This window comes from Phaethon aethereus, assembly GCF_964289735.1.
Source record: "Phaethon aethereus genome assembly, chromosome: Z".
Taxonomy (NCBI): domain Eukaryota; kingdom Metazoa; phylum Chordata; class Aves; order Phaethontiformes; family Phaethontidae; genus Phaethon; species Phaethon aethereus.
This window is the reverse complement of record NC_138577.1, coordinates 17140833-17166057: the sequence shown is the minus strand read 5'-3', so window position 1 is coordinate 17166057 and position 25225 is coordinate 17140833. Positions and strand designations below refer to the sequence as shown.

At 43.5% G+C, this 25225-nt stretch overlaps 1 protein-coding gene across 1 annotated transcript; it reads left to right on the top strand.

Annotated features, from left to right (window-relative positions):
* Positions 1-8852: 8852 nt before the first annotated feature.
* On the top strand, positions 8853-11538 carry RPL37 (ribosomal protein L37). Its single transcript, XM_082012748.1, has 4 exons — positions 8853-8864; positions 9606-9741; positions 10042-10126; positions 11426-11538. The coding sequence occupies exons 1-4, from the start codon at positions 8862-8864 to the stop codon at positions 11493-11495; spliced, it is 294 nt and encodes a 97-aa protein (XP_081868874.1). The 5' UTR covers positions 8853-8861; the 3' UTR covers positions 11496-11538.
* Positions 11539-25225: the final 13687 nt, after the last annotated feature.

Genomic DNA, 25225 nt, shown 5'->3' with positions numbered 1-25225 from the left:
CAAAAAAAAAGATAAATAGAGATCATTCCACGGAGAGAATGTAAAAGATAAGGTTTGTGACAGCAACGGACGAGGAAGCCTCCTGTTTCCTTTTTTGTCTGGGCTCTGGCAAGAGAGGTATGCACTTCTGCCCATTTATTGGTGACTATATATTGTGTCTTCTGAGGTAGTAATGAAGCCAGGGCAGGGAAATGCTGCCATGTAAAAAACTGCAACAGCCGTGAGAAAAGTACCTTGAGAAAGGTTGGTGGTTGGTTTTGACTGAAGTCAGTAACAAACTTGTAAAACGGTTGAGAAACTCAGCAGAAAAAGTCAATTACCAAAACTGTTGCTTCAAGGGTTACCACATTTTATTCTGCTGTTAAAATACAGTAAGACAGAATAAGTAGGCTTCGACTTGTCACAGTTTTATGACCTTTTTACAGTGCAACATTCCCTCAGGCATTTTTCCTTTCTCAAGCAGCCACTTTTTAGGGTACATCTCTCCGTAACATATGTTCAAGGACAACTGAAAAACGTTTCTCATTTACAGCAATTAGTTAACAAGTACTAGCTAGCGTGATAAACCAAATCTAAAACTGGAAGTACTGGCATGTTCTTCACCATCTGCCTAAGCCCTGGCAAAGCCGAGTTTGCCCTGCTTCACCCAAAAGCAGCCTTTCAGAGGCAGGAAGATGCTAGTCAGTCATAATATGGGAGCTACTTAACTAGACATTCTGGAAAACCTTCCTGCATATCTGCTGCCTCGGCAGGCAGACCAGTACCGGCACGTCCCTGTGCCTTCCTCTCCAGAAGACTGGATGTGCTGCATGTGCTAGTCTAATCTAGGTCTTGTGGCCACAGGATCACGACCTCCATGTTGTGATCAGACAAGAAAAAGTTCAAAAAGCTCTGTTTCTTTTCAGTGGTTTCTTTGCACATGTTAATAAGGCCGGGCACTATTTGGTCCTCTATTTTTATTAAAGTGAAATAGTGTAAGAGGGAAATTCTGCATGGGTGTTAGGAGAATTCCCTGATGGACCCAGTGTGCCTCAGTTCCAGTAAATGCAAAGCTGAAAATGCCTGATACAGGAAAAACATATTCCAGAATAAACATAAAATAACATTTCTAACTGCAGAGTTGAGCTGACCTTTGTTAGCAAAGTATTTGTGTTTACAGAAGATTCTCAGCTGGTGAAAATAATAAAATGCAACAGTGATTTTGATGAAGGATGGTGAACTTATTTTACCTGGGGAAACAGGGTTTACCTTCAATAAACATAGACATGCATTTGTCCACTTCATTTCACTGCAAAGTCTTTTCTTCTTACAGTTTGCATCTCACATCCAAATATTAAAGGCAAACCCCACAACTGCATACAGGGTAAAGAGTGCTATGCAAGTGATGTTTTTTTTATTTCTAGAGAAGCAACAGAGTGACCAGGGAAAACAGTCATTTGCAGTAGTCCCAGAGCAAGATAAATGTAAATTCTTTAAGATGCCTGAAGTGAGATGTGAGATAAAGTAAATAAATAAATAATAAAATATTAGGCTTATTTTACCTATTTTATTTTATTTAGGTTTCAGATTAAACATGGATGCCCCAGTTTTCTCCAATGTTTTCTTCTCTGACCTTCCACTTCACTGCAGACATACCTATTTTTTAACCCTGAATGTTAGATCTAAAGTAAAACTTGGAATGTATGAACAGCAAATATTTGTGAGAAGTAAATACATATTTCTCAAAGAAAATCACACAGCTTGTATTTATCTAATGCACATTTTGTGCATGGCTTTGTATATATTCACACACTTGGATATTTCTAATTGCAACATACAAGAAAAATTTGAAAATGTATTGTACCACGTACACGCTGTACCAGTGATTTTAACACTAGCTGGTGTGAAACCTGGATAGGTCTTGCAAAACTGAATTACCTGCTTACCTTTGGAGACAGAAGGCACTATAAGGCATGCATGTGCATTTCTCCAGCTACACAGAAGTATTCTGGGAGAAGAACAACATCAAGTCATGTTCTAAGAAACGGCTGGTGAGAAATAAAAGCATTCACATACTTTTACCTAAGATAAAATCATTCGCATATGCACTTCAAGCGCAGTTGAGTAATACATGGAGGGAATGTGATGCCAGAGATATACCTAGGCAAGCGTGTAATTCCACGTTAAAAGTGAGAAAACTGAGAAGGTAAGATAGCCAACTGTTTGAATCTAACTTTAAATTTAAGATGGCTTCTTTTCCTGAGCTTCTGACAAAAACTTTTACTTCAACATTTCTGCAGGAAAGGTTTTGGGTTTTTTTTTTCCAGCCAGCTGAAATTATATTTCTTTCCCAAAGAGTATGCCCGTGTGTCATTCATACCAGAACATTTGGAGGTATAAAAGAATAGACATTGTGTAACTTACATGTAGACACTCAGCATCCAAGTTAGCAAAGTTCAGCCATAATGTCTGGGCTTAGATATAGGCTGTGTCTAGCTATGAATCAGACATGTTTTTGATAATTTTTTTAGTAAAAAAAAAAAAAAGGAAAGAAAACACTGCAGTACTGCTTGGTGTGTACCATCCACGTATATGTGCCTGCACAGAGAAATATACATGTGACTGGGCAGCATTTGCTTTTCTTTTGTTCAATAATAAACCTTTTGTGTTTAATGTGCTTTAGAATAATTCTGAAAATGCAAGTTGGAGACCTACATTACCCTAGGGAAGGACAGATGTTTAAAATGCAGGCCTGTCAGTGCAAGGCAAGCTTGTAAGGTAAAGGCCATATCATTTATTTGGCCAGCCATCATAATGGGAAAAGCAGACAAAATTTGGAGGCAGAATTCGTGAATATCTGACCTTTTTTCCCAAGCATAAAATTAGTCAAATGCATTTGTCTAAGAACATGACAGTCAGTGAGATTAGAGATACAGTTACGTTTTTATACTTAGGGGCCTCTTATAAAATCACAGCATCACAAGACTATGGGTGGGAGGAACCTCAGAAGATCATTCATCCTATTCGCCCTCCCACTGCAAGATCTGCTACACCTAAGCCATTTCAGACAAACATTTGACCAGTCTTTTCCCAAAAACTCCAGAACCATCTGAAGGAAAATTAAGTGCAGTGCTTTGCAGCCTGTACTGGTACGAAAATTTTCCTAATGACTAACTAAAATATTCTCTGCTGCAGTGTAAGGGGAATGTGGTTAGAAGCTGGGCCTTTCCACCTGTAATGCAATGCAGACTACAATGCCAGGCTGTAGTGGCTAAAATGCTTTCTGTGCATCTCTGCACATCTCTTTCTCATCTGTGAAAATTTTGTTCTGGGCTGGTGTGTGCATACATTTGTGCATGAATAATGCAACAAAGGTTTAAGACAACAGTATCAAACAAAACAATGGTTCTCAGCCCAAATTGCCACACAACTACCTCTGCAAGCTTGAGGCTAGACAGTGAAATCTCCTCTGAGACTTACTGCTTTGGTGCAACAATTACAATCCTGTAATGTATATAAGAATTAAAAAAAAAATCTAGGGAAATTTTAAAATTCTGAATGATGCTGTTGCACTGTGTAACAGGTGTGACCCATGTTTGTAGCTACCTCTGATGTACAGAAGTATGCTGCCCCTGTTCCCCTACAAGGAGAGATTTTAGTGGGTTTTCTGGTAGGGAAGGACCAGGATCCTGCCCAGCTATCCTAAGGTAATGGTTAAAGGCAGCTGAGGAAATGAGTGGGGGAGCTCTTGCTCCTACTATGTGATCATATTCTTGCTTCAACCATCACCAAGTATTAGTGTCACCCTCCAAGCATCTGCCTGTGGTCTGAAGACTACTATCTGGTTTCTCTCTGTCCAACACTAAGGAGCAGTAATAAAAAAATATTGCTCTTCTAATGTAACTTCTCTGTATAAGCACTGCTCACGAGCATTGTAGAAGAGATGTAAACTGGTGAGGGGTCTGGAGCACAAGTCTTATGGGGAGCGGCTGAGGGAACTGGGGTTGTTTAGTCTGGAGAAGAGGAGGCTGAGGGGAGACCTTATCGCTCTCTACAACTACCTGAAAGGAGGTTGTGGCGATGAGGGTGTTGGTCTCTTCTCCCAACTAACTAGTGATAGGACGAGAGGAAATGGCCTCAAGTTGCGCCAGGGGAGGTTTAGATTGGATATTAGGGAAAATTTCTTCACTGAGAGGGTGGTCAGGCATTGGAACAGGCTGCCCAGGGAGGTGGTGGAGTCGCCATCTCTGGAAGTGTTCAAAAAAACGTGTGGATGTGGTGTTTCAGGACATGGTTTAGGGGACATGGTGGCATTGGATTAATGGTTGGGCTTGATGATCTTGAAGGTCCTTTCCAACCTTAATGATTCTGTGATTCTGTGAGATCACAAAATCATAGAATAGTTTGGGTTGAAAGGGACCTCTAAAGGTCATCTAGTCCAACCCCCCTGCAATCAGCAGGGACATGTTCCACTAGATCAGGTTGCTCAGAGCCCCGTCCAGCCTGATCTGGAATGCTTCCAGGGACGGGGCACCTACCACCTCTCGGGGCAACCTGGGCCAGTGTTTCACCACCTCATTGTGAAAAATCTCTTCCTAATATCTAGTTTAAATCTGACACCTGTCAGTTTAAAACTGGTACCCCTTGTCCTACGTTATGTGATCATCAGTATGAACCTATCCATGCCACAAATAGAAAGGATGAATGACTAAGAAAATTTCTAATTCAGTATTGAGAGAAACACTCAGAGATTTGCTCTAGTGTGAGTTCAAATAACTGATTTTTATTATTAAACTCTGGCACTGATTTCAGTGTGCTACATGTGAGGTTGTAGTTTGTGCTGGATTTTATGGCAAAAGAGTCTCAGTGCATAGAAAGTGTATGTAGCGATAAATGGGCACTTCCATTCCCATTCAAGACTGGCTATAGGAAGCAACAGTATCAAAAGTATTTTTACACATTGTGTAAGCTTTGTTATACAAGGAGTTTTGATAATTTTTTTATAATTTACACTATATTTTAACAAGCAATTTCGTAAGTCAGTGACAGCAGTTTAATTTTCTTCTACCCATTTTCATTTTAAACAAACAGAAAGCCTTTTGTACTATAAGCATTAGTTTCTTAGCAGGATGGAGCAGTTTTTTCATAAACATTGCTGTTTGCTCATATTTTCTGTTATTGTCATAGAAATTTAAAAACTGTACAGATAATATTGTTTTCAATTTATTAACCCAATTTACTGTTACTGTTTACAGAATCGTTTAGGAGAAAAGTTTTAGTTGAACTATACTGTCATCTTGTGGTGACCAATGTTTCTGGTTCAAATTCACACAAAAGTTTTCAAACTGGAGAAACTGGATACTGTACAAATAAAGTTATGCTTCTTGTGGCTGCTTGGTAACAGATATTCAGTGCAGTTTCTTCCCCACTAATTCCAACTGAGGTGTCTACATCTGCAAATCAAGATGATACCCAGAAACAAAGGCATACAAACTGACTCTCATGAAAATGTTGCCCTTGAATTCCCCAGTTCTCCTGTAGCCTTCCTGAGACAGTTACCTAGCTGGAAGTGTTAAATATCCAAGACGATACTGAAAGGCATTCCTTTGATCTAAGAGGTCACATCTAGAAGTAAAGATTTCAGCTTGTCTGTGTCTCTGAAGATAATTGGTATCAAGCACCAACTAGTTGTCAGTATATATCAAGCTTGAATCTTCACTATTCTTATCCCTTGTAGTCATCCCCACTAGTGCAAAGGGCACTACACATATGCACAAATACATGTGCACAAATAAGTGATGCCATATGAAGACATTAGACAGAAATGCTTGGATATCAGTGTTGCATCAGCAGTGTTCAAGTTTCACAGACCAGTACAACCACTCTATTTTGGAGCAAATCCCACTACAGTCACATCACCACATGTATGGCTGTATTGCACCATAGTGATGGTGCTAAGTAGTTGTATGACACCAAACCTATGTAAAACCCGTGTCACTGAGGTTATTCAGTGATCATATGCACCTTCCTCTCTACTGCCTGCCTAAAGTTGTATTCTCCCTGTCCCCGAGCTGGACTTACCTATAAGACTGCTGTGGTTTAGTTGTGGAAGGGACTGTAAGTGGGTGTTTCTCCTCTTCCCAGCGAAGTGCCAGGGCAGAGCAAGGAAGTCAGGAAGGTCTATGGGCCTTGGGTGGGAGCAGTTTGAGGCAGAGGGGCTTGTACCCCAGAGGGATGGAAGAAAAAATGGATGGGTATGTTCAGTGCTGCATTTTGCTTCAGTTTTTCAACCTCAACAAAATGGTACAGGCTGCAGAACATGGTACTAGGGGATACAGAAAGGCACTCACCTCCACAGTATCAGTAAACCCTGATCTAGATGCTTAATAGGATCAGTCTTGTCAGCTGGCATGACAAAGAGTCTCTCCCATCACCAGACCTGGATGGACCAAAAGTGCTGTGCTGAAGGTGTGATGGGACACCGGCTGCAGTGACAGACCGTTGTTTCCTAAATCAAAAAGAGTGTCCTGAAATCTAGATGCATTGCCTTCTAAATCATTTGGACTACTTCCTATGCATCAAAGAAGAATGGTGAATTAGCCAGTGCTGAATTTAGGCTGGTGCCATTCAGCAGCTGACAGTAGACGAGTCTGTGGACTTTCAGCAGACTGGAGTTCACTATGGGCAGTGAACTCTGTCCTCATCCATGACCTGCACGGCAGCTAAGAGCATCTGGGATGGTACTGGGTCACCCACAGCTCTGCCCATTCCCTACCCTAAAAGCATCCGATGTTCCTGAATACTAAAGATGACTGCATGACGATACCAAAAATCTTTCTTTCCTAACAGGTTTGAAGACATGTAAATGAACAAGATTATTATTACCCCACAAAGGACAAGAATAATTCCTCTGGCAGCATACTCTTGCAGGCAGCCAAACCAACATACTTCCTTTGGAGGCCGTTGCTATGGCATCTGTCCAATGTCTTCACAGCATCTTCCAGACTTCTGAGATCGAATGAGAAAGAAAGAGGAAAGGAGGCACTAGTTAAAAGACACACAAGAAGGTTGCTGGGAGAAATATGACTCCTGTCCAGCCTGTAGGATGTATTCATACTGCTTGAGTTAATTGCGATTTTTTTTTCTGTATGGCATTTCATCCATAGGACACTGAGTTTTCTTTTTTGATTTTTGGCAAGGAAGACAGAATTGCTATAAAAATAATTTAATTAAGTCAGTCAGGGCAAAATCCATTTTACCTAACTTCAGCTATCTATGTGCCTAGCCTAAGGGGCCTGTCTAGGCTCCAGTTAGAATGGAGGAAAAAGGGTTCCTCCCAATGATGATTTTTCCAGCCTACTTTAGACAGCTAGTTTAAGATAGTGAAATGAATATGAGCAAAGACCTCTGCTTTAGGTGTTATTCCAGTAGAAATTGCCAATCAAAATGAAAAAGCTGAGTGAACAGCCTGGGCCACACCTTTGTGTGTTTGGAAACAATGCAGCTAAAGTCAAAATTGCTTTTTGCTCTATCCTTCAACCTTAGCAGATGTCAAAAGCCTCCTAGCACATAAATTAGCACCAAAGGAATTCAGTGAAAGGCCACGGTCAGGAAACAAGTGAGGATAAATTAACATTGAGACAACCATAAAAGGCTGGTTTGTCCAGGAGTTAAAATGCAGCAGTCAGACACGGCTTCATTCCTTTGGGAGTTGTGCCATGGGATGATCCCTTTTTCTGGACAACCCAGTGTTACAGGGGTTCAAGTGTCCACGCATTCATTGTGGGAGGGTTCTTCACAGTTTGCTCGCTTGGGACAGGCCCAGACACCTGTATTTTAGAATAATTGCATTTTTAGTCAGTAAACCAGAAGCAGAAAGAGTGAAATCTAGCCTGCCAGCTAAATACATACTTTTATCAAGCATGTTAGACAAGGTTATATCCCCAAGATCAGGGATAGATAGACTAGCTTTATCATTAATTTCTGACTTTGACATGACACAGTGTTGAAATGGTGACATGATAAACACAAATTTCTTCAATTTCTCTCTTTACATGTTATTCCCCCCGAATTAAGTCTTCCAAGATAAAACTACATATAGACTCTAAGTCCACTGAAGATGTGTGGTAGGCTGGCATGCAAGAATTTAAATGGTGCATCTGAATATAAACCCATTTTGCATTAATTATGTCCACCATGATGCTTTCGACTGCAGGCAGACTGCAATGTGACATGGGGGACCTGGAGGGCAGGACATGGACAAGCAGAGAGCGAAGGCAGCTGCCCTTGAAAGCATGTGTTACAGCCAAGAGTATCTCACCTCTGAATTTCATTAATTAAAAATAACTTCAGTTGAAGGTGCTAAGAAGGGCCAGGCCTCAACTCTGCAGCCTGAAGCGTGGCTGTGGGCACCTCTGAATAGTAGCGCGGGCGCTACTGCGGAGAAGCAGCATCAGTTAGAAATGCTGTGCCAGTACCGCAGCTTTGATGCATTGAACATTTTCTTTACCAGGCAGAGACACATTTACACGCAGACAGCCCTCAGCCGTTATTTCCAGGGCCAGTCGGACCACAGCTCAGGACACACTACGACACCCCACCCACGGCTTTTGGGGTGCCGTCAACCGGGGTCAACGGAGCTTACACGGCCGCGGCCCCCGGTGGGGGGGTGTCTCACCCGGGACACCGCGGCCTTCGGTGGGCCGGTCTGTCCCAGCACGCCGCGCCTGGCGGGAACGGACGACCACCGGGAGGGACTGGCAGGCTCTGATAGGCCGCGGCCAGCCCGGGCCGGACGCGGCCGCCGCGTCCCGGAAGCGCTCACCGGGCCATAGCGGAAGCGGGGCGGGGTCCAGCCTCTTTGGTGCTGGCGGCCGGGGAAGATGGTGAGCAGCAGGGCGCGGGCGTGGGGGATCCGCCGCCATCCGCTGCCGCTCCAGGCCCGCGGGCCTCCTCTGGGGCGCGGGGCGGACCTGCGCTCTGCTGTGGCCGCGTCCGGCGGCGGGAGGGCGCTGCGGGGAGGCTGCTGCCGGGCCGGGGCCTAGGGGCTGGCGGCGGCCGCCACTGCTACTGGCCCGGGTCGGGGTGCGGGGCGTCTCGTCCCAGGCAGTTGAGGCCACGGTGGGGTGCGGGGCCGTGATGCCACGTAGGCGTCCCTCGGGCCTCTTCCGGGGCCTGCTCCATGCTTGCTGCGGGCCAGGGCTCTCCCCGAGGCTGAGGCAGCTGTGCGGATATCGTAGCAAGAGGGAGGGGGCGGTCGGTCACCAAAGCCTGATGGGGTGGGAGTGCGGCTGATCTGCGTGAAGCAAATAACTTTTCTTCAGGAGAGAGTAATTTAGTATTTGTCAGCGATGAGGCTGAAGGAGATGAGGAGGGAGCTGGCGATAACCGTTCCGTGGCTTCGTTTTATTTCGGCGCAGAGCGGCGTGGGGCGGATAAGGAATGGCGCCGAGAGGCGCAAGGAAATGATTTCTGAAAATGGAGGCTACGTGTAGGCGAAACCGAGTGGCGTTTCAGACTTTGTGGATTTGTACATGTTTTTTAGAGAAGCTTATTCTTCTTTTAGTTACGTTACTTACAAGTACTAGTGATACTTCCAACATGCCATGTTTTGAAATGCTTTTCAGACGAAGGGTACATCGTCATTTGGTAAGCGACGAAATAAGACACACACCTTGTGTCGTCGATGTGGGTCCAAGGCGTACCACCTGCAGAAATCTACCTGTGGGAAATGTGGTTACCCTGCTAAGCGTAAGAGAAAGTGTAAGTAATGAACTTCTATCTCACCTGAGTTTAAAAACCTGCATTTCTTTTGTCTTCTTCAGTACTCTGACTCTTTTTCAACCAATGGAGGAATACTGTTACTGTGCAGTGTTTGGAGCCATTTCATATTAATGCTAGTTTAGCGATATGTTAGCTAACATGCAGTATTGCTATGTAGATATTGACTTAACTTAATAAATATTTTTTTGTTCTTAGCAGATTGAATAGTTATGCTGTACAAATGTAATGTGCAACTTAATTATTTGGTGCAGATGAGTAACAGCAACTTGTATGATTTAGATAACTGGAGTGCAAAGGCTAAAAGACGCAACACCACTGGTACTGGTCGCATGAGGCACCTGAAAAAGGTCTACCGTCGATTCAGGTATAAGATTTTATTACAACCTAGCATGGTGTGAAGTCCTGCATAGCTATCACTTAATTATAAAATTCATCATTTATAGTTAACATTTTTATTTATTTATTTAGTACACTTAACGTGGTATGATCTTTCTTAAATATATCATGAAATAAATGATGTCGTATATAACTGGCTGCGTATTTCTTTGAGGATGAAAAACTCACTGTTAATACATAGGGCGCATAACAAGGTCTGATGTGTAGATAGTACAGAACACAGGTTATTGTAATAAAATGTCTACATTCAAAAGTATATGCTTTGTGTATTATCGCCTTTATTTGTCAGTCAATTCAATTGCCAGTTGCACTGAAGTGTGGGGTTTTGTAAGAGGCAAGTCTTGAAATGCATTCCACTCCCCTTTTCACCCACAAAAAAGAGTTCAGGACTGGAATAACTTCAGTACTCACTCTGTTATTTGGAGTTCGGTTGGCAATAAGTAGCTATAACATCAGATTCGGAGTTACAGGTTTCTAAAACTTGTTACAAAGCTTTGAGTTGTACTTAAGAGGTAAAAGTGAGGCTGTTGTACTTTTTAACTCATTAAGCCTTTCTTTTGTATGAGCTTCATGTTCTAAAATTGAGCTCTGTAGCTTCTTTCCTAATACACAAGAAAGGTGGATAAAAAATACTGAGTAGTTCAAGAGTCTTCTTGTAAAAAAAGTAGATTGGATTTACTGGTGAAAAGGAGTCTTTTAAGTCCCGGACCTGGATGTAGTTGAGGGATCTATTCATCTGGTTTTTTGGGTAAATGCAATTTTTCCCACCAGCAGCCTGCTTTCCACTGAGTGTTGCTGAAGTAGAAATGTATCCAAAAGCGAGCTTGGGGCTGACTCTGCTCTTGTCTTGCCCACCTTAGTCTCTGGTTGGAGGCATATAGGATTTCTATAAGAAACTGACTTGCACTCCACAAACATGAAATCTGCTGAGTTGCTTAGTAAGAACAAAGTATGGCGTGCCTTTAGCAGGTGTGCTGTATCTGATATGTGATGCAGTCTTGCAGTGTTCACTCGGTTACTGAAATCTTCCTGTTTGCAGAAGTCAAATTTACCTCAGCAGAAGAGAGCGAAAACCATACTGCTCATTCCAAACACTTTTATTAATAAGATGTTTCTTATTAAAAAGTATGAACATACGAACTCCGTAGTGATTTCAGTGCATTGCTCAAATAATCTGGTCAACTTGATCTAAAACATTACTTGTCAGAAAATACCCTGGAGCAGGAATCATCCTTTCAAAAAGTGGTAATGATATTTCTATTTGTAGGAATGGATTCCGTGAGGGGACCACACCGAAGCCCAAGAGAGCAGCTGTTGCAGCGTCCAGTTCATCGTAAAGACTCATATATTTGTTAAAATAAATGGTCTTATCCAGAAAAATCTGTTGTCTTTTATAGATGTTTTACTTCAGTGAAAGTGAATTTACGTTGTGAAATGCAAGATTCCTGAAAATACATACTTAGACACATGGTTTCTTGACGGTATGCATTGAAGTGGTTCATTAAAAACAATCCTTTAATTGACTTTTCATTTGATAATACGTCTGCCTTTGAAAGGACTGTTGTCTCAACACTGAACTTCAAGAGACTTGTATGTGTTACTCTAGAGAACTCACCTGCAAGGGAAATGGAACATTGGCACTGTAGACTTGCCCTGCTTGCCTCTGAGTTTCACTGTGCCCTAGCATCCAGAGTCAGAATTTATCTCAAAGATCTTAACTTTAATAATGGCTCTATGTGCTATTCTGGGAGGGAATAGTTAAAGAGAGATTTCCAGTCTTAGCCATTTTTCAGTGCTCTGTGGCGCTAAAAGACCTGCAAAGGTATTGCTTATTCAGTGGGTCACTGCTTCTTGGGTAAAAAATAAAATTCCCAAGTTGGGAGCACACATACTGCCAGACACAAAGGGATTGGAGCTGTGCTGTAGCTGGGAGTTGCCCAAACGATCTGCGGAGGCTGGTGCGGAAAGCTGGCATATGGGAAGATGCCAGTTAACTATGCTGGATGTAAACAATAGGTGGCAGGTAGTGTGTTACAGAAGGAAGTTTCTTAGGAGGTACATAGAAATTCTGGATTGATGCTTGATGAATTTGCACCTTGCATGGTGTGTTACTGAGCTACTCGGCTGGCTTTCAAACTCTGCTTTAAAAAAGTAATAAGAGGCTGTTAGGAAAGTTTGTGGAATTGCAGTAATCACTGCAAGGGTTTAGAGGATTTTCAGATGCCTTGAAGAAAAAAAGTACTAAAAAACCCAAAAACTTCTGAGGCTGTTTTGACTGTGATTCCTTTGTTTTCGTCGTGAATTTCCAGCATACATGCCTTGTCAGTACTGAAGGATCAGCAGTTAACGTACCAACTTGTGCAAATCACTGAAGAAATTTTCAGCCAGGTTTGAAGTTTCAGTGCACCTGACTGCACCTTCTGACATTTTTAGGCGAAGTATAGTCAGTGCTTTTGGATACTTGAGTTTGTCTACTTGGGCTGTTTCTAAACAAAAAGAAATCTTGTCCTGCTGTTCTTTTAGCATGTAACAACGCTGAACTCTCTGCTTTCATCTGATCCTTCTGAGTCTGAAAGAAACTGCTGGTAAAGCTGTTAAAATACACTCTGCATACTACACATCCATGTATTCCCAGAGCTCAGGAGTGCATCTGAAACACGTTTTTTGGTGATCTACTGAGACACAAACATGGGAGGAAGTACTCATAAGTATGTCCTTGTTAACTCTCAGAGTGAGAATAACCTTTCAAAGCATCTTTAAACAAGTCAGCAAGATTCGCTGAGCAGTGGGGCAGTGGTACGGCAAGTATTCAGCTATGGGTCGGAATGAAAGCCTTTGCTTCGTGAAGTCTTGCATGATTTTTGTGTAGTGTGGGATTTTTGTTTTGAGCAGCCCATTACACTGACACACAAACATGATACAATACTGCAAAGGCAAGTGCTTTTTGCTGCTGCTACGTATGTGCTCCTTAGCATGAATTATATTACGCTCCTGAAAAATGAGCATTTGTGTAATATGCAACATAGCAAGAAAATGGTGGTTGAACCTTGAAACATCTTGCAGTAACTCTGAAAACTTACAAACTTTGTTTAGGGGAAGTTTTACCTACATAAAGAATGAATTTTATGTACAAGAAATTTGACAGCCACTGCATTTTCAGCTGTTTTAAAATTCATGCTGAGGAGCAGGAAATCAGTTAACTTGGGTTTATGTTAGACCTCTTCAGAAAAGCTCAGGTAGCTCATGTGTCAGTCATAGTTGGACTAAAAGCTTTACTGGGTATAGATTCTGAAGTGCTTCAGTTCTTTGTAGTGTTTTCTTAAATGTTGAAAGCTAGACTGCCTTGGTAGTTTTTCAGTGTATAAATCTTTTGTTGAGATCTTGTTACAGACATCTTAACTCAAGGGTTATCAGTTAGAATTGAACCTCTGCATAGCATTCACTGGCCCCTTTATGTATAGAATTATTGTCATACACTGTCTGTAGTATGTTTGATTTTTTGCATCCTTCAGACTGGTACATATGGCATAGTTGGATGGTATAGTCTAAATTACATCAGAAATTACTACATTTCATATTGTTCAGTGTAGCAAATCTCACTTTTTGGACAACGATGTATCAGATGAAGGCGTCTCCCACAGCATTCTCCTGGAGAAACTGGCGGCTCGTGGCTTAGACGGGTTTACTCTTCGCTGGGTGAGGAACTGGCTGGATGGCCGAGCCCAGAGAGTTGTGGTGAACGGCGTTAAATCCGGCTGGCGGCCAGTCACAAGCAGTGTTCCCCAGGGCTTGGTTCTGGGGCCGGTCTTATTCAATATCTTTATTGATGATCTGGATGAGGGAATTGAGTGCTCCCTCAGTAAGTTTGCAGATGACACCAAGTTGAGTGGGAGTGTTGATCTGCTGGAGGGTAGGAGGGCTCTGCAGAGGGATCTGGACAGGCTGGATCGATGGGCAGAGGCCAACTGTATGAGGTTTAATAAGGCCAAGTGCAGGGTCCTGCACTTTGGCCACAACAACCCCATGCAATGCTACAGGCTTGGGGAGGAGTGGCTGGAGGGCTGCCCAGCGGAAAAAGACCTGGGGGTGCTGGCTGACAGCCAGCTGAGCATGAGCCGGCAGTGTGCCCAGGTGGCCAAGAAGGCCAACAGCGTCCTGGCCTGTATCAGGAATAGTGTGGCCAGCAGGAGTAGGGAAGTGATTGTGCCCCTGTACTCGGCACTGGTGAGGCCGCACCTTGAATACTGTGTTCAATTTTGGGCCCCTCACTACAAGAAGGATGTTGAGGTGCTGGAGCGTGTCCAGAGAACAGCAACGAAGCTGGTGAGGGGTCTGGAGCTCAAGTCTTATGGGGAGTGGCTGAGGGAACTGGGGTTGTTTAGTCTGGAGAAGAGGAGGCTGAGGGGAGACCTTATCGCTCTCTACAACTACCTGAAAGGGGGTTGTGGCGACGAGGGTGTTGGTCTCTTCTCCCAACTAACTAGTGATAGGACGAGAGGAAATGGCCTCAAGTTGCACCAGGGGAGGTTTAGATTGGATATTAGGAAAAATTTCTTCACTGAGAGGGTGGTCAGGCATTGGAACAGGCTGCCCAGGGAGGTGGTAGAGTCGCCATCTCTGGAAGTGTTCAAAAAACGTGTGGATGTGGCGCTTCAGGACATGGTTTAGGGGACACGGTGGTGCTGGATTAATGGTTGGACTTGATGATCTTGAAGGTCTTTTCCAACCTAGTGATTCTGTGATTCTGTGATTCTGTGATTCTCAAAAGCAGAGAGGTGTTCAGGTGACTGTGGAAAATCAATCAGCTTCGCTATGTCTAGCTCTGAAAGTGCAACTGCATGCCAGAGTTTAAAAAGAAAAAAGGATTCTTGTCAGCTTGATGAAGATCAGAGCTTTTTTCAGTCTCAAACTTCTAAGTGGGAATTCTGCTTACTGCCATAGAGCAGTATTTCGTCTGTGTTCATACTGAAAGGATGGCAAGACCTAACAGCTGTTCAATGCATAGCAAGCGATAGGTATCAGGGAACTAATCAATCTCTTAAGGGTAATTTAGTCTTCGAGTACCATTGCACATTTTTAGATAGGTTGTGTATGTGAACTGGCAAACCCAGTAGGGCTAATGAGCTATATCTCGTCAGTGTGAGATTGTTGACTCCACAGCAGGAACAGCTGGACAAGGTGTTTCACGCTTTCTGACCCACAGCTGTTTCTACCATCAAGTGTGCTAGCATAAAGTGGTGCTAATTTCACTTTACCTGTAAATTAAGATTACCTCCCCTGTTACTGTATTGTAAAGGTAGTGTGGAGATTGGTCCAGTTACTTTTTTCCCCAATGACACAAGCAAACAATACTCCCTAGATTACTTTGACTCCTGAAAAGGGGACAGGTGGTCCTCACATGTCATGAGATGCTGTAAGAGGAAAATGTTGGGGGAAGAAGGGTGTTAGTCACTTTTCCTCATGGATTTAGATGAAAAAGGTTCATGCAAATTGATGACAATGACTTGAAGACCTCTCTTAAGAGTTGCTTTCCTATATGCAGCTGTCACTACTGCACTAGATTCTTAAGCTTCTGTGCTCTTCTAAAATCTGATTCAGAGCCCTAAACGAGAACTTTTGAGGTCTTGGCCTTACACTACAAATGTGGGGGCTTTTTTAGTCAAAATATCAAATAACTTGATTAACTGATACTATTTGTCTTACTCAGAATGTGTGTAAACTCCCCCACCTCATGGGGCAGTTGGCATAGGCTGCGTCCATAAAAACATGTATATAAAGCAAGGTAAATTCCAACTTAAGTAATTTTGGGGGGTATTTCATGAGGTAAACAGGTTAATGAATTTGTTAAGGCTGCGAGTCCAATTTGCAAGTTGGCCAATTGGCAAACATCTGCAATTTGTTCATGGAAACAAAGTTGTATTTCCTGACTAATAGGGAGATCAAAGTTCCAGTGCTTTCCAGAGAGCACTACTTTCTTAGTGTTGTTATCTCTAGGGTGCCAGCAAGTTGGGACTATGCTTTCTGATAAGGTATTTCATATACAGGTAATAGAGATCTCATATTTATGTACACGGAAAGATGCTAGAGGACGAAGGACAGAGTTTTCTAACTGCAGTAAAGCTGAGATAAATAATGCATTTAATTCTGGGTTTTTTTCTTATAGTAAACTTACCTAATGATCCTCTAATGGTGTATATGCAAAATTATTAGCTGAACTTAGTACAGATCTTTGCCTGTTTTACTGCTACTGTTAAACTGTGGTGTGTAAAGGGGCTCATGTAAAACTGTGGTACGTAAAGGGGCTGGTGTGCTGTAGTCATGGCGCAAGGTACAGTACGTTGCCTGCTGTACCAGTAAATACCACTGTAAGTGTTCCAAGCGATCACTGTGGCAGTTGTTGCAGCAAAACATTACCAGATAGAAGTTAGGAAAGAGAAATTGAGGCTAAGATTTTTGGGATGCCACCGCTTCAAGAACAAGAACAGAAAGCACATCTTCTGGAATCCCTAGAGTAACACTCTTCCACCTATACTGAGGAAAGACCATAGAAGAAACACAGCAAGAACAGATCAGCACATGAAAGCTCATACACTTTGCGATAGAACAGTGAATCAAAACTTGTGAAAAAAGTAACACCTTCTAGAAAACACCTTCTAGAAAGCATGAAGAGGAGAATCCTTATGAAATAAGAGGGAATGGACCTGTTAAAACAGGAAGCATGTTGCCTTACCAGTGATGCTCCAAGGAGAAAATGGTGAATAAATAGAATTGTAGAATCAGTTAGACTGGAAAAGATCTTTTAAGATCATGAAATCCAACCATTAACCTAGCACTACCAAGTCAACCACTAAACCATGTCCCTAAACACCACATCTACATGTCTTTTAAATACTTCCAGGGATGGTGACTTGACCACTTCCCTGTGCAGCCTGTTCCAATGCTTGACAGTCCTTTTGGTGAAGAAATTTTTCCTCACATCCAATCTAAAACTCCCACGACACAGCTTGAGGCCATTTCGTCTTGTCCTATTGCTTGTTACTTGGGAAAAGAGACTAATACACACCTCACTACAACCTCCTTTCAGGTAGTTGTAGAGCGTGATAAGGTCTCCCCTCAGCCTCCTCTTCTCCAGGCTAAACAACTCCAACTCCCTCAGATGCTCCTAATAAAACTTGTGCTCTAGACCCTTCACCAGCTTTGTTGCCCTTATCTGGACACTCTCTAGCAACTCAATGTCTTTCTTGTAGTGAGGGGCCCCAAACTGAACACAGTGTTTGAAGTGTGGCCTCGCCAGCGCCGAGTACAGGGGGATGATCTCTTCCCTACTCCTGCTGGCCACACTATTTGTGATACAGGCCAGGATGCTGTTGGCTGGCTCACCTGGCTCTAACTGGGCACACTGCTGGCTCATATTCAGCTGGCTGTTGACCAACAACCCAGGTCCTTTTCTGATGGGCAGCTCTCCGGCCACTCCTCCCCAAGCCTGTAGCGTTGCATGGGGTCCAAGTGCACGGCCCAGAACTTGGCCTTGTGGAACCTCATACTGTTGGCCTCAGCCCATTGATCCAGATGGTGCAGACACCTCTGTACAGCCTTTCTACTGTTGAGCAGGTCAGCGCTCTTGCCCAACTTGGAAACTTACTGAGGGAGCACTTCCAGTCAACTGGGACCTCCCTGGTTAGCCGGAACTAATGATAAATCATGGTAAGTGGCTTTAGTACTCTTGAGTGGATCCCATTCAGCCCCATAGACTTGGGTGTGTAGCCCTTTCTCCTTGGGCCATGGGGGCTTCATTATCCTCCCCATCCCTGTCTTCCAGGTCAAGGGGCTGGTTACCCTGCGAACAATTGCTCTTACTTTTAAAGATTGAGGCAAAGAAGGCATTAAGTACCTCAGCCTTTTCTTCATCCTTTGTCGCTGTGTCTTCCCCTGCATCCAATAAAGCATGGAGATTCTCCTTAGCTCTCCTTTTATTGTTAATGTATTTATAGAAACATTTTTTTAGTTGTCTTTTACTGCAGTAGCCCAATTAAGTTCTAGTTGAGCTTTGGCCGTTCTCATTTTCTCCCTGCATAACTTCATGACATCCTTGTAGTCCTCCTGAGTTGCCTGCCCCTTCTTCCAAAGAAGACCTTCTTCCAAAGGTCATAAACTCCTTTTTTTTCCCTGAGTTTCAGCCAAAGCTCTCTATTCAGCCAGGCTGGTCTTCATGCCTTCTGGCTTGTCTTTCGGCACATGCTGGGACTGGCTGCTCCTGCATGTTTAAGTTTTCCTTTTTGAAGAATGTCCAGCCTTCCTGGACTTTGCCCTTCAGGACTGTCTCCCAAGGAACTCTCTCAGCCAGTCTCTTGAACAACCTAAAGTCTGTTCTCCAGAAGTCCAAGGTAGCAGTTCTGTTACCCCCCCCCCTTACTTCTCTGACAATCAAAAACTCTACCAATAATTTCATGATTGCTGTGCCCAAGACATTCTCCAACCATCCCATCACCCACAACCTTCTCTGTTCACGAACAACAGGTCCATTGCAGCACCTTTTCTCGTTGGCTTCCTCATCAGCTGCGTCAGGAAGTTATCTTCCACACACTCCAGGAACCTCCTAGACTGCTTCTTCTCTACTGGATTGTATTTCCAGTGGACACCTGGTAAATTGAAGTCTCCCATGAAAACAAGGGCTCGTGATCCTAAGACTTTTCCCAGATGCTTATATAATATTTCATCTGCCTCGTCATCCTAATTGGGTAGTCTATAACAGACTCCCACCATGGTATCTGCCGTGTTGGCTTTTCCCCTGATTCTTACCCATAAACACATTTCATCACCATCGTCAAGCTCTAGGCACTCACTCTCTCTCTTTCCTTGCCTATCTCTTCTGAAGAATTTATAGCTATCCATTGCAGCACTCCAGTTATGTGAGTCATTCGACCATGTTTCCATGATTGCAACTATATCATAGTTTTACAGCTGCACAGTGGCTTCCAGCTCCTCCTGTTTGTTGCCCGTGCTGCATGCATTGGTGTAGATGCACTTCAATTGGGCTATTTATCCCGTCACCTTTCTTTTTCTGAGAAGCCCTAATTTGTATGTGACTCTTCTCAGATGCTTCCATGGTTTCTAACACATCAACAACCTTTATGTCGTTGCTGCCACATGAATCTCCATTCCCTACCCTCACTGCAATGGCTGAAGTGCTGTGTGCATTAGTGCAGGGATATTTCAAATGTGCTCCAGTGTACTCAGCACATTGTGGAGGACTTCAAAGGGCCTCGCTAGCACACTGTCCCTCAAATATTGGCATGCTGCCCCCAGGCTTATCTCTAGTGAGCCTGGTTTTATCCCTTTCCCCCTTCAAATCTAGTTTAAAGCTCTTTCAATGAGCCCTGCTAACTCTTCCGCAAAGATCCTCTTCCCCCTTTGGCAAAGGTGTAGCCCATCTATTTCCAGGAGGCCTGTTGTGTAGACTGACTCATGATCAAAAACCCCAAAATTCTGCCAGTGACAACCAGTCTTGGAGCCAGGTATTGATCATCTGGGTCTTCCTGTTTCTTCCAATATGGAAGGACAGAGGGAAAAACCACATGTGGTCCTGATCCCTTTGTGGCGGACCAATATGCGGTTTCTGTCTTAAACATTTCACAGTTCCGAGGAACTCACACTTTTTTTTTGGTACAAAAACTTGAACATGCCTCGATAGGGGGTGGACCCCAGAAAAGACTGAGATAAGGTGCCATTGCCTGATTGAATACCGGGAGGAGACACCAAGAGATGCCATTGCCTGATTGAATCAGCCTGCACAATGACAGGGAGAAGACACCAAGAGGTGCCATTGCCTGATTGAATACCGGGAGGAGACACCAAGAGAAGCCATTGCCTGATTGAACCAGCCTGTTGCATATGCATGCAGCCTGTTGTATATGCATGCAGACGGAGATTGTGGGACTCGGATTGTATAAAAAGGACACCATCAGAAGCAAAAAGGGGGACCCCCACCACCAAGGATCATCAAAAGGACCAACGGGACACCACTGGATCCACGGGTGGTGATATCTTCTTTGCTGTCTTTCTCTCTCTCTCTTTTCTCTCTCTCTATCTCTTTCTCTCTCTCCCTTTTCTCTCTCTCTATCTCTTTCTCTCTCTCCTCTCTTTGTCGAAGTGTAAAAGATGTGCTGTAGGGGACTTGTTTGTTTAGTTGAATTATTTAGTTAGAGTAGTTGCCAGTGAGTCATTTATGTAACCTCATGCCTTGCATTGTGTATTATTAAATTGTTAAATGGTTGGCTGGTGTCGTTTCACCTTAATTCAGTCCAGGGGGATCACGAACTTGGTCATTGGTCTCACGGGGAAGGAGGTCGTCCTAAATGACTCCTTTTGGACCGTGACACCCTTAACCACTTGTCCCAAGGCCCTGAAGTCTCTTTTGATTGCCCTTGGACTTCTTATTGCAACTTCATTGCTGCCTACATGAAAAAGCAATAGTGGATAATAATCCAAGGGCCATACCAGGGTAGGAAGTTTTCTCATCACATTTTTAGCCCAGACCCCAGGGAAGCAGCAGACTTACCCTAAGAAGTGGGTCTGGTCAGCATATTTGGCCTTCTGTTCACCTCAGAGGAGAGTCTCCTATGACAATGACCTGTCTTTTTTTCTTTATGGAAGTGGTTTTGATGCGGGGCATAGGCTGACTTAACATTGGTGACACCTCCAACCTACATGGACCATTGTCTTCATCATTGTTTGGTCCAGCTTGCAGAGCCTCGTACCTGTTGTACCTGTGGACAAGAGGTGCTCCCTCTCCTGGTATAGGTGGCCTTTGGTGGCTGGTGCCCCCAGCACGATCTGCAGTGCAATCTCCAAATAGCAGCTGTATTTCACACCAGAATCCAGTCTCTCTAATGCATATTGGCACACCAGTAATTAGGAATTCAACTAAAATTGCCCGATGGCAAGAAGAAACATTTTTCAAAGGGTGGATGGAGGCTGGAAGAACTGTAGGCTGTTAAGGAAAGGGAATGTGAAAAATAGAGTATGGTAACAATCAGGCGGTGCTGTGACACTGAAATACACTGCCTCACATAAAACCGGCCTTTAATCCTACTGATACAAATCCAGAATGACTCTGCAGCTCTTGGTGTCATTGCTTGTCTTAAATTGATGTAAGCTGCCCACCAATTCTGCATGTCCCTTTCAGTTACAAAGATGCGCAAGACATTGAAGACCTCACTTAGTACCACACCACTCTTGCTTTTCTCTAGAACAAAAGCCCAAAAGGTCTGAAAATTCACAAGGCAGAAAATGAGGCTGTATTTTCTCACTTTTCCAAATCCCTGGGCCAAGCCCTTGGTGGGTTACACCTCAACTCAAGTGGAGTCGTACAGCAAAGGGAACTTCCCCCCCTCTTGCAAACGCCACCTTAAAAAGAAATCTGCTTGCATTTAAAAATACAATCATGATATTTGGAAAGAACTGGCAAATAATAGTTTTAGTAAAAGCATGTATGTGTCAGTAAAATATTGCAATTTAGTTTCCGTTATAGATTATTTTTTACAATACACGTAACAGAACACATGGCAAGAGATCTGAAAAAATATATTGAAATAAAGTTTTATATTGCCACAATTTCCTTTATTAAAACACCTTCCTACAGAATACTATACTTACACATAAAAATAATCAAAAAAAGAAACCTGCCCTTAGTAATACAGTAAAACCCCAATAGTTGAAATTTGAGTCTGTATGCAGCCAAAAAATCCTACAGCCACTGCAGTCAACAGAAAAGGAGAACACTTGTTGGTCTCCTAGAAGTCCATAGCACTCTGTAGGGTTGGGCCTGGGATAGCTATTTCTTTTCCATAACATTTTTTCATGACCTTATGAGTATATAGGACTGCTATAAAGTAGGAATGCTTATGAGCACTTGGCTGTAGGCATTGATCTTACTGATGCATTTGCTTAGACAAGAGTGTGAAGGAAGAATTACATTGAATGCACAGAGCTAAAGAAATAGGATGAATGGCACATGTCTGCAAGTAATCAATACAATTCATGAATGTCAAGATATTCATGACAGAGACAGTACTGCCTACCTGAAGGTAGGTTCATCTCTGTTCATCCAATAAATGCATTGGTAACACCCCTTGTTTACTACTGCATAATGAAAAACAGTGCCTGTGTGTGGCAGGAGCCAGGTTCTGCCTGCCTTAGAAGGTACTCAGAAATGCTGAAATCAAGATTCTGTTTATAATGTGAGAATTTCAACTGCCTGAAAGTGCAGCAGGAACTATATTTCTTCCTGTAATTTCCATTTAATGACAAACCAAACACTCAGTTGTAGTAAGGAGATTCTTGCTTGGTGACTACAAACTGTCACTTGACGCTCTCACTGACTCCAGATGTTTATATAGAAAAAGGTCAGAAAAGCTTTTGCCATAGTAAAATAGTGATAATGATAAAGACCTCCACCCTTGTGATACCTATGGTGCATATTGATATAGCTCAAATTCCCAATAAGCTTAGACTAAAAGTAGTTCTGAAGTCATAACAAAAACCCCAGAAGATTGAGGCTAGCCTGGTACTTGGGTCATATGGATGTGCCTCCTCTCCAGGTCCTGATCCTTCAAGAGAATCTACACTTTTCATGGGACACAGAGCCATTCACTCCTAGGAATGTGGCAAGATAAAAACAAGGATTGCCTGGATCACTAAATCTCATATCTGGCAGATGAACCAACTGTGAAATGAGCATTTATTCCAGAAAGGCTCAAAGAACATCTTCCAACCACTGCAGAGGGTGCCTTCAGCACTCAATCGCAAATCAATGGCCTGTTATAAAATACAAGCTTTCAAGCCTCAATTAATGTCCCCCAGGCAGTGGCCAATAAGGAAAACCTTGGTAGATCTGAAACAAAGGTCAGTAATAGAAAACAAAGTAGAAACAATGGAATTCTGAAAGACTCAGAGCCATCAAGCCTCCAAATCTCATGCACTCGGGTAACTGTTTGGCACTCTGTTGGAAATACTAGACCCTACACAGCTCTGTACACAGATTTGCTCCTCCCTTCTTGCTTTGAGGGGAGTTTTGGGGCTGTCCTTACAATTGTTTTGTAGTGAAACCAAGGAAATCCTATAGCAGGTGCTGTTCCTTATCTGAAACTCCCCCAATAGTAGAGGCAAGCCCTGAGTCTCCAGATGCACTAAGAAGATTTACAGGCAGCTTACGACATGAAGGATCATTTTCACATAATGTAGCAAGTATGCAGATTGATTCAATGATATTAAACAACCAGACTTGGACACCCAGATGGTGGTATCAGATGGGAAAAGGAAACGGGTGCATTTGAACAGATATTTAATTTCCACATGGCAAACATTAGCTCCACTTGAGTGGTCTTGAAGCAAGAAAGGTTATTTTTCCCATTTTACAGACAGTGAACTAGAGGAAGGCAAATCCTTCTTTCAACTCCTCCAGTGAGCAAAGCCATCTCAACACTACCTTAACTTCCAGATGCCAGGATGGCATTGCAACCCTCCTACCTCACTTGTGAAACTTAATAACCTCAAACTTGTTCTTGTTTATGCTTTCAGCCCACACAGGCCTCCATGGCTGGTATCATGGATTAAATCACTTGGAAGTGTGCGTGAAGGCTCAGAGAGGCCAGGGGAGAGGGGAGATGGAGCAGATCCCCTCCCAGTGCTTCTCTTGGTACCTGTGGGGATGTGGAACATGGGGCAACTCAGATGTGGTGGTGACTGACGATGGTTCAAAACTGTTTCACGATGTCTAGTGCAAGCCTTGAGGCGTAGCCGTAGAAGCCAGAACACCATCTAAGGAGAGCAGATGGCAGTGAAAAACCTGTCTGAAGGTGGTGAGACACTGCAGGGATGCTATAGTATAGAGCAGGCAGATGCTGATTAATTCCAGCTCTGCAAAAACCACGGGGAGCAGGGAGAGGGGAACATGCTGGGAAATTGATTTGGAAGGTTTAGTTTTCTTACCTTTTTTATCTCCTGATTTGGCTGGTAAGAGGCTGTCAGGATTTTCCTTAATTTTTCAGGAAGCTGCTTTTTAGGCATGAAAGCAAACCAAATCACAAAATCACAGAATCACAGAATCATTAAGGTTGGAAAAGACCTTCAAGATCATCAAGTCCAACCATCAACCCAACACCACCATGCCCACTAAACCATGAAGTGCCACGTCCACACGTTTTTTGAACACTTCCAGAGATGGTCACTTCACTACCTCCCTGGGCAGCCTGTTCCAATGCTTGACTACTCTCTCAGTGAAGAAATTTTTCCTAATATCCAATCTAAACCTCCCCTGGTGCAACTTGAGGCCATTTCCTCTCATCCTATCACTCGTTAGTTGGGAGAAGAGACCAACACCCACCTCACCACAACCCCCTTTCAAGTAGTTGTAGAGAGCGATAAGGTCTCCCCTCAGCCTCTTCTTCTCCACACTGAACAATCCCAGTCCCCTCAGCCACTCCTCATAAGACTTGTGCTCCAGACCCCTCACCAGCTTCTTCTCTGGACATGCTCCAGCAACTCAATGTCTTTCCTGTAGTGAGGGGCCCAAAACTGAACACAAGATTCGAGGTGTGGCCTCACCAGTGCTGAGTACAGGGGGACGATCAGTTCCCTACTCCTGCTGGCCACACTATTTCTGATACAGGCCAGGATGCTGTTGGGCATCCTGGGCACACTGCTGGCTCATGTTCAGCTACCTGTCAACCAGCACCCAGCACCCCCAGGTCCTTTTCTGCCAGGTAGGTTTCCAGCCACTCTTCCCCGTGTTGTATGGGGTTGTTGTGACTGAACTGCAGGACCTAGCACTTGGCCTTGTTAAACCTCATACAATTGACCTCAGCCCATTTATCCAGCCTGTCCAGACCCTTCTGCAGAGACTTCCTGCCCTCCAGCAGATCAACACTCCCACCCAACTTGGTGTCATCTGCAAACTTAGTGAGGGAGCACTCCATCCCCTCATCCAGATCACCGATAAAGATATTAAACAAGACCAGCCCCAAAACTGAGCCCTGGGGAACACCACTTGTGATGAGCTGCCAAATGG

Bases quoted from the DNA above. Each gene is read 5' to 3' on its own strand.
- RPL37 (XM_082012748.1), top strand. The intron at 9,742-10,041 runs GTAAGTAATGAA...TGTATGATTTAG, and splicing joins TGCTAAGCGTAAGAGAAAGT to ATAACTGGAGTGCAAAGGCT. The intron at 10,127-11,425 runs GTATAAGATTTT...TTCTATTTGTAG, and splicing joins AAGGTCTACCGTCGATTCAG to GAATGGATTCCGTGAGGGGA.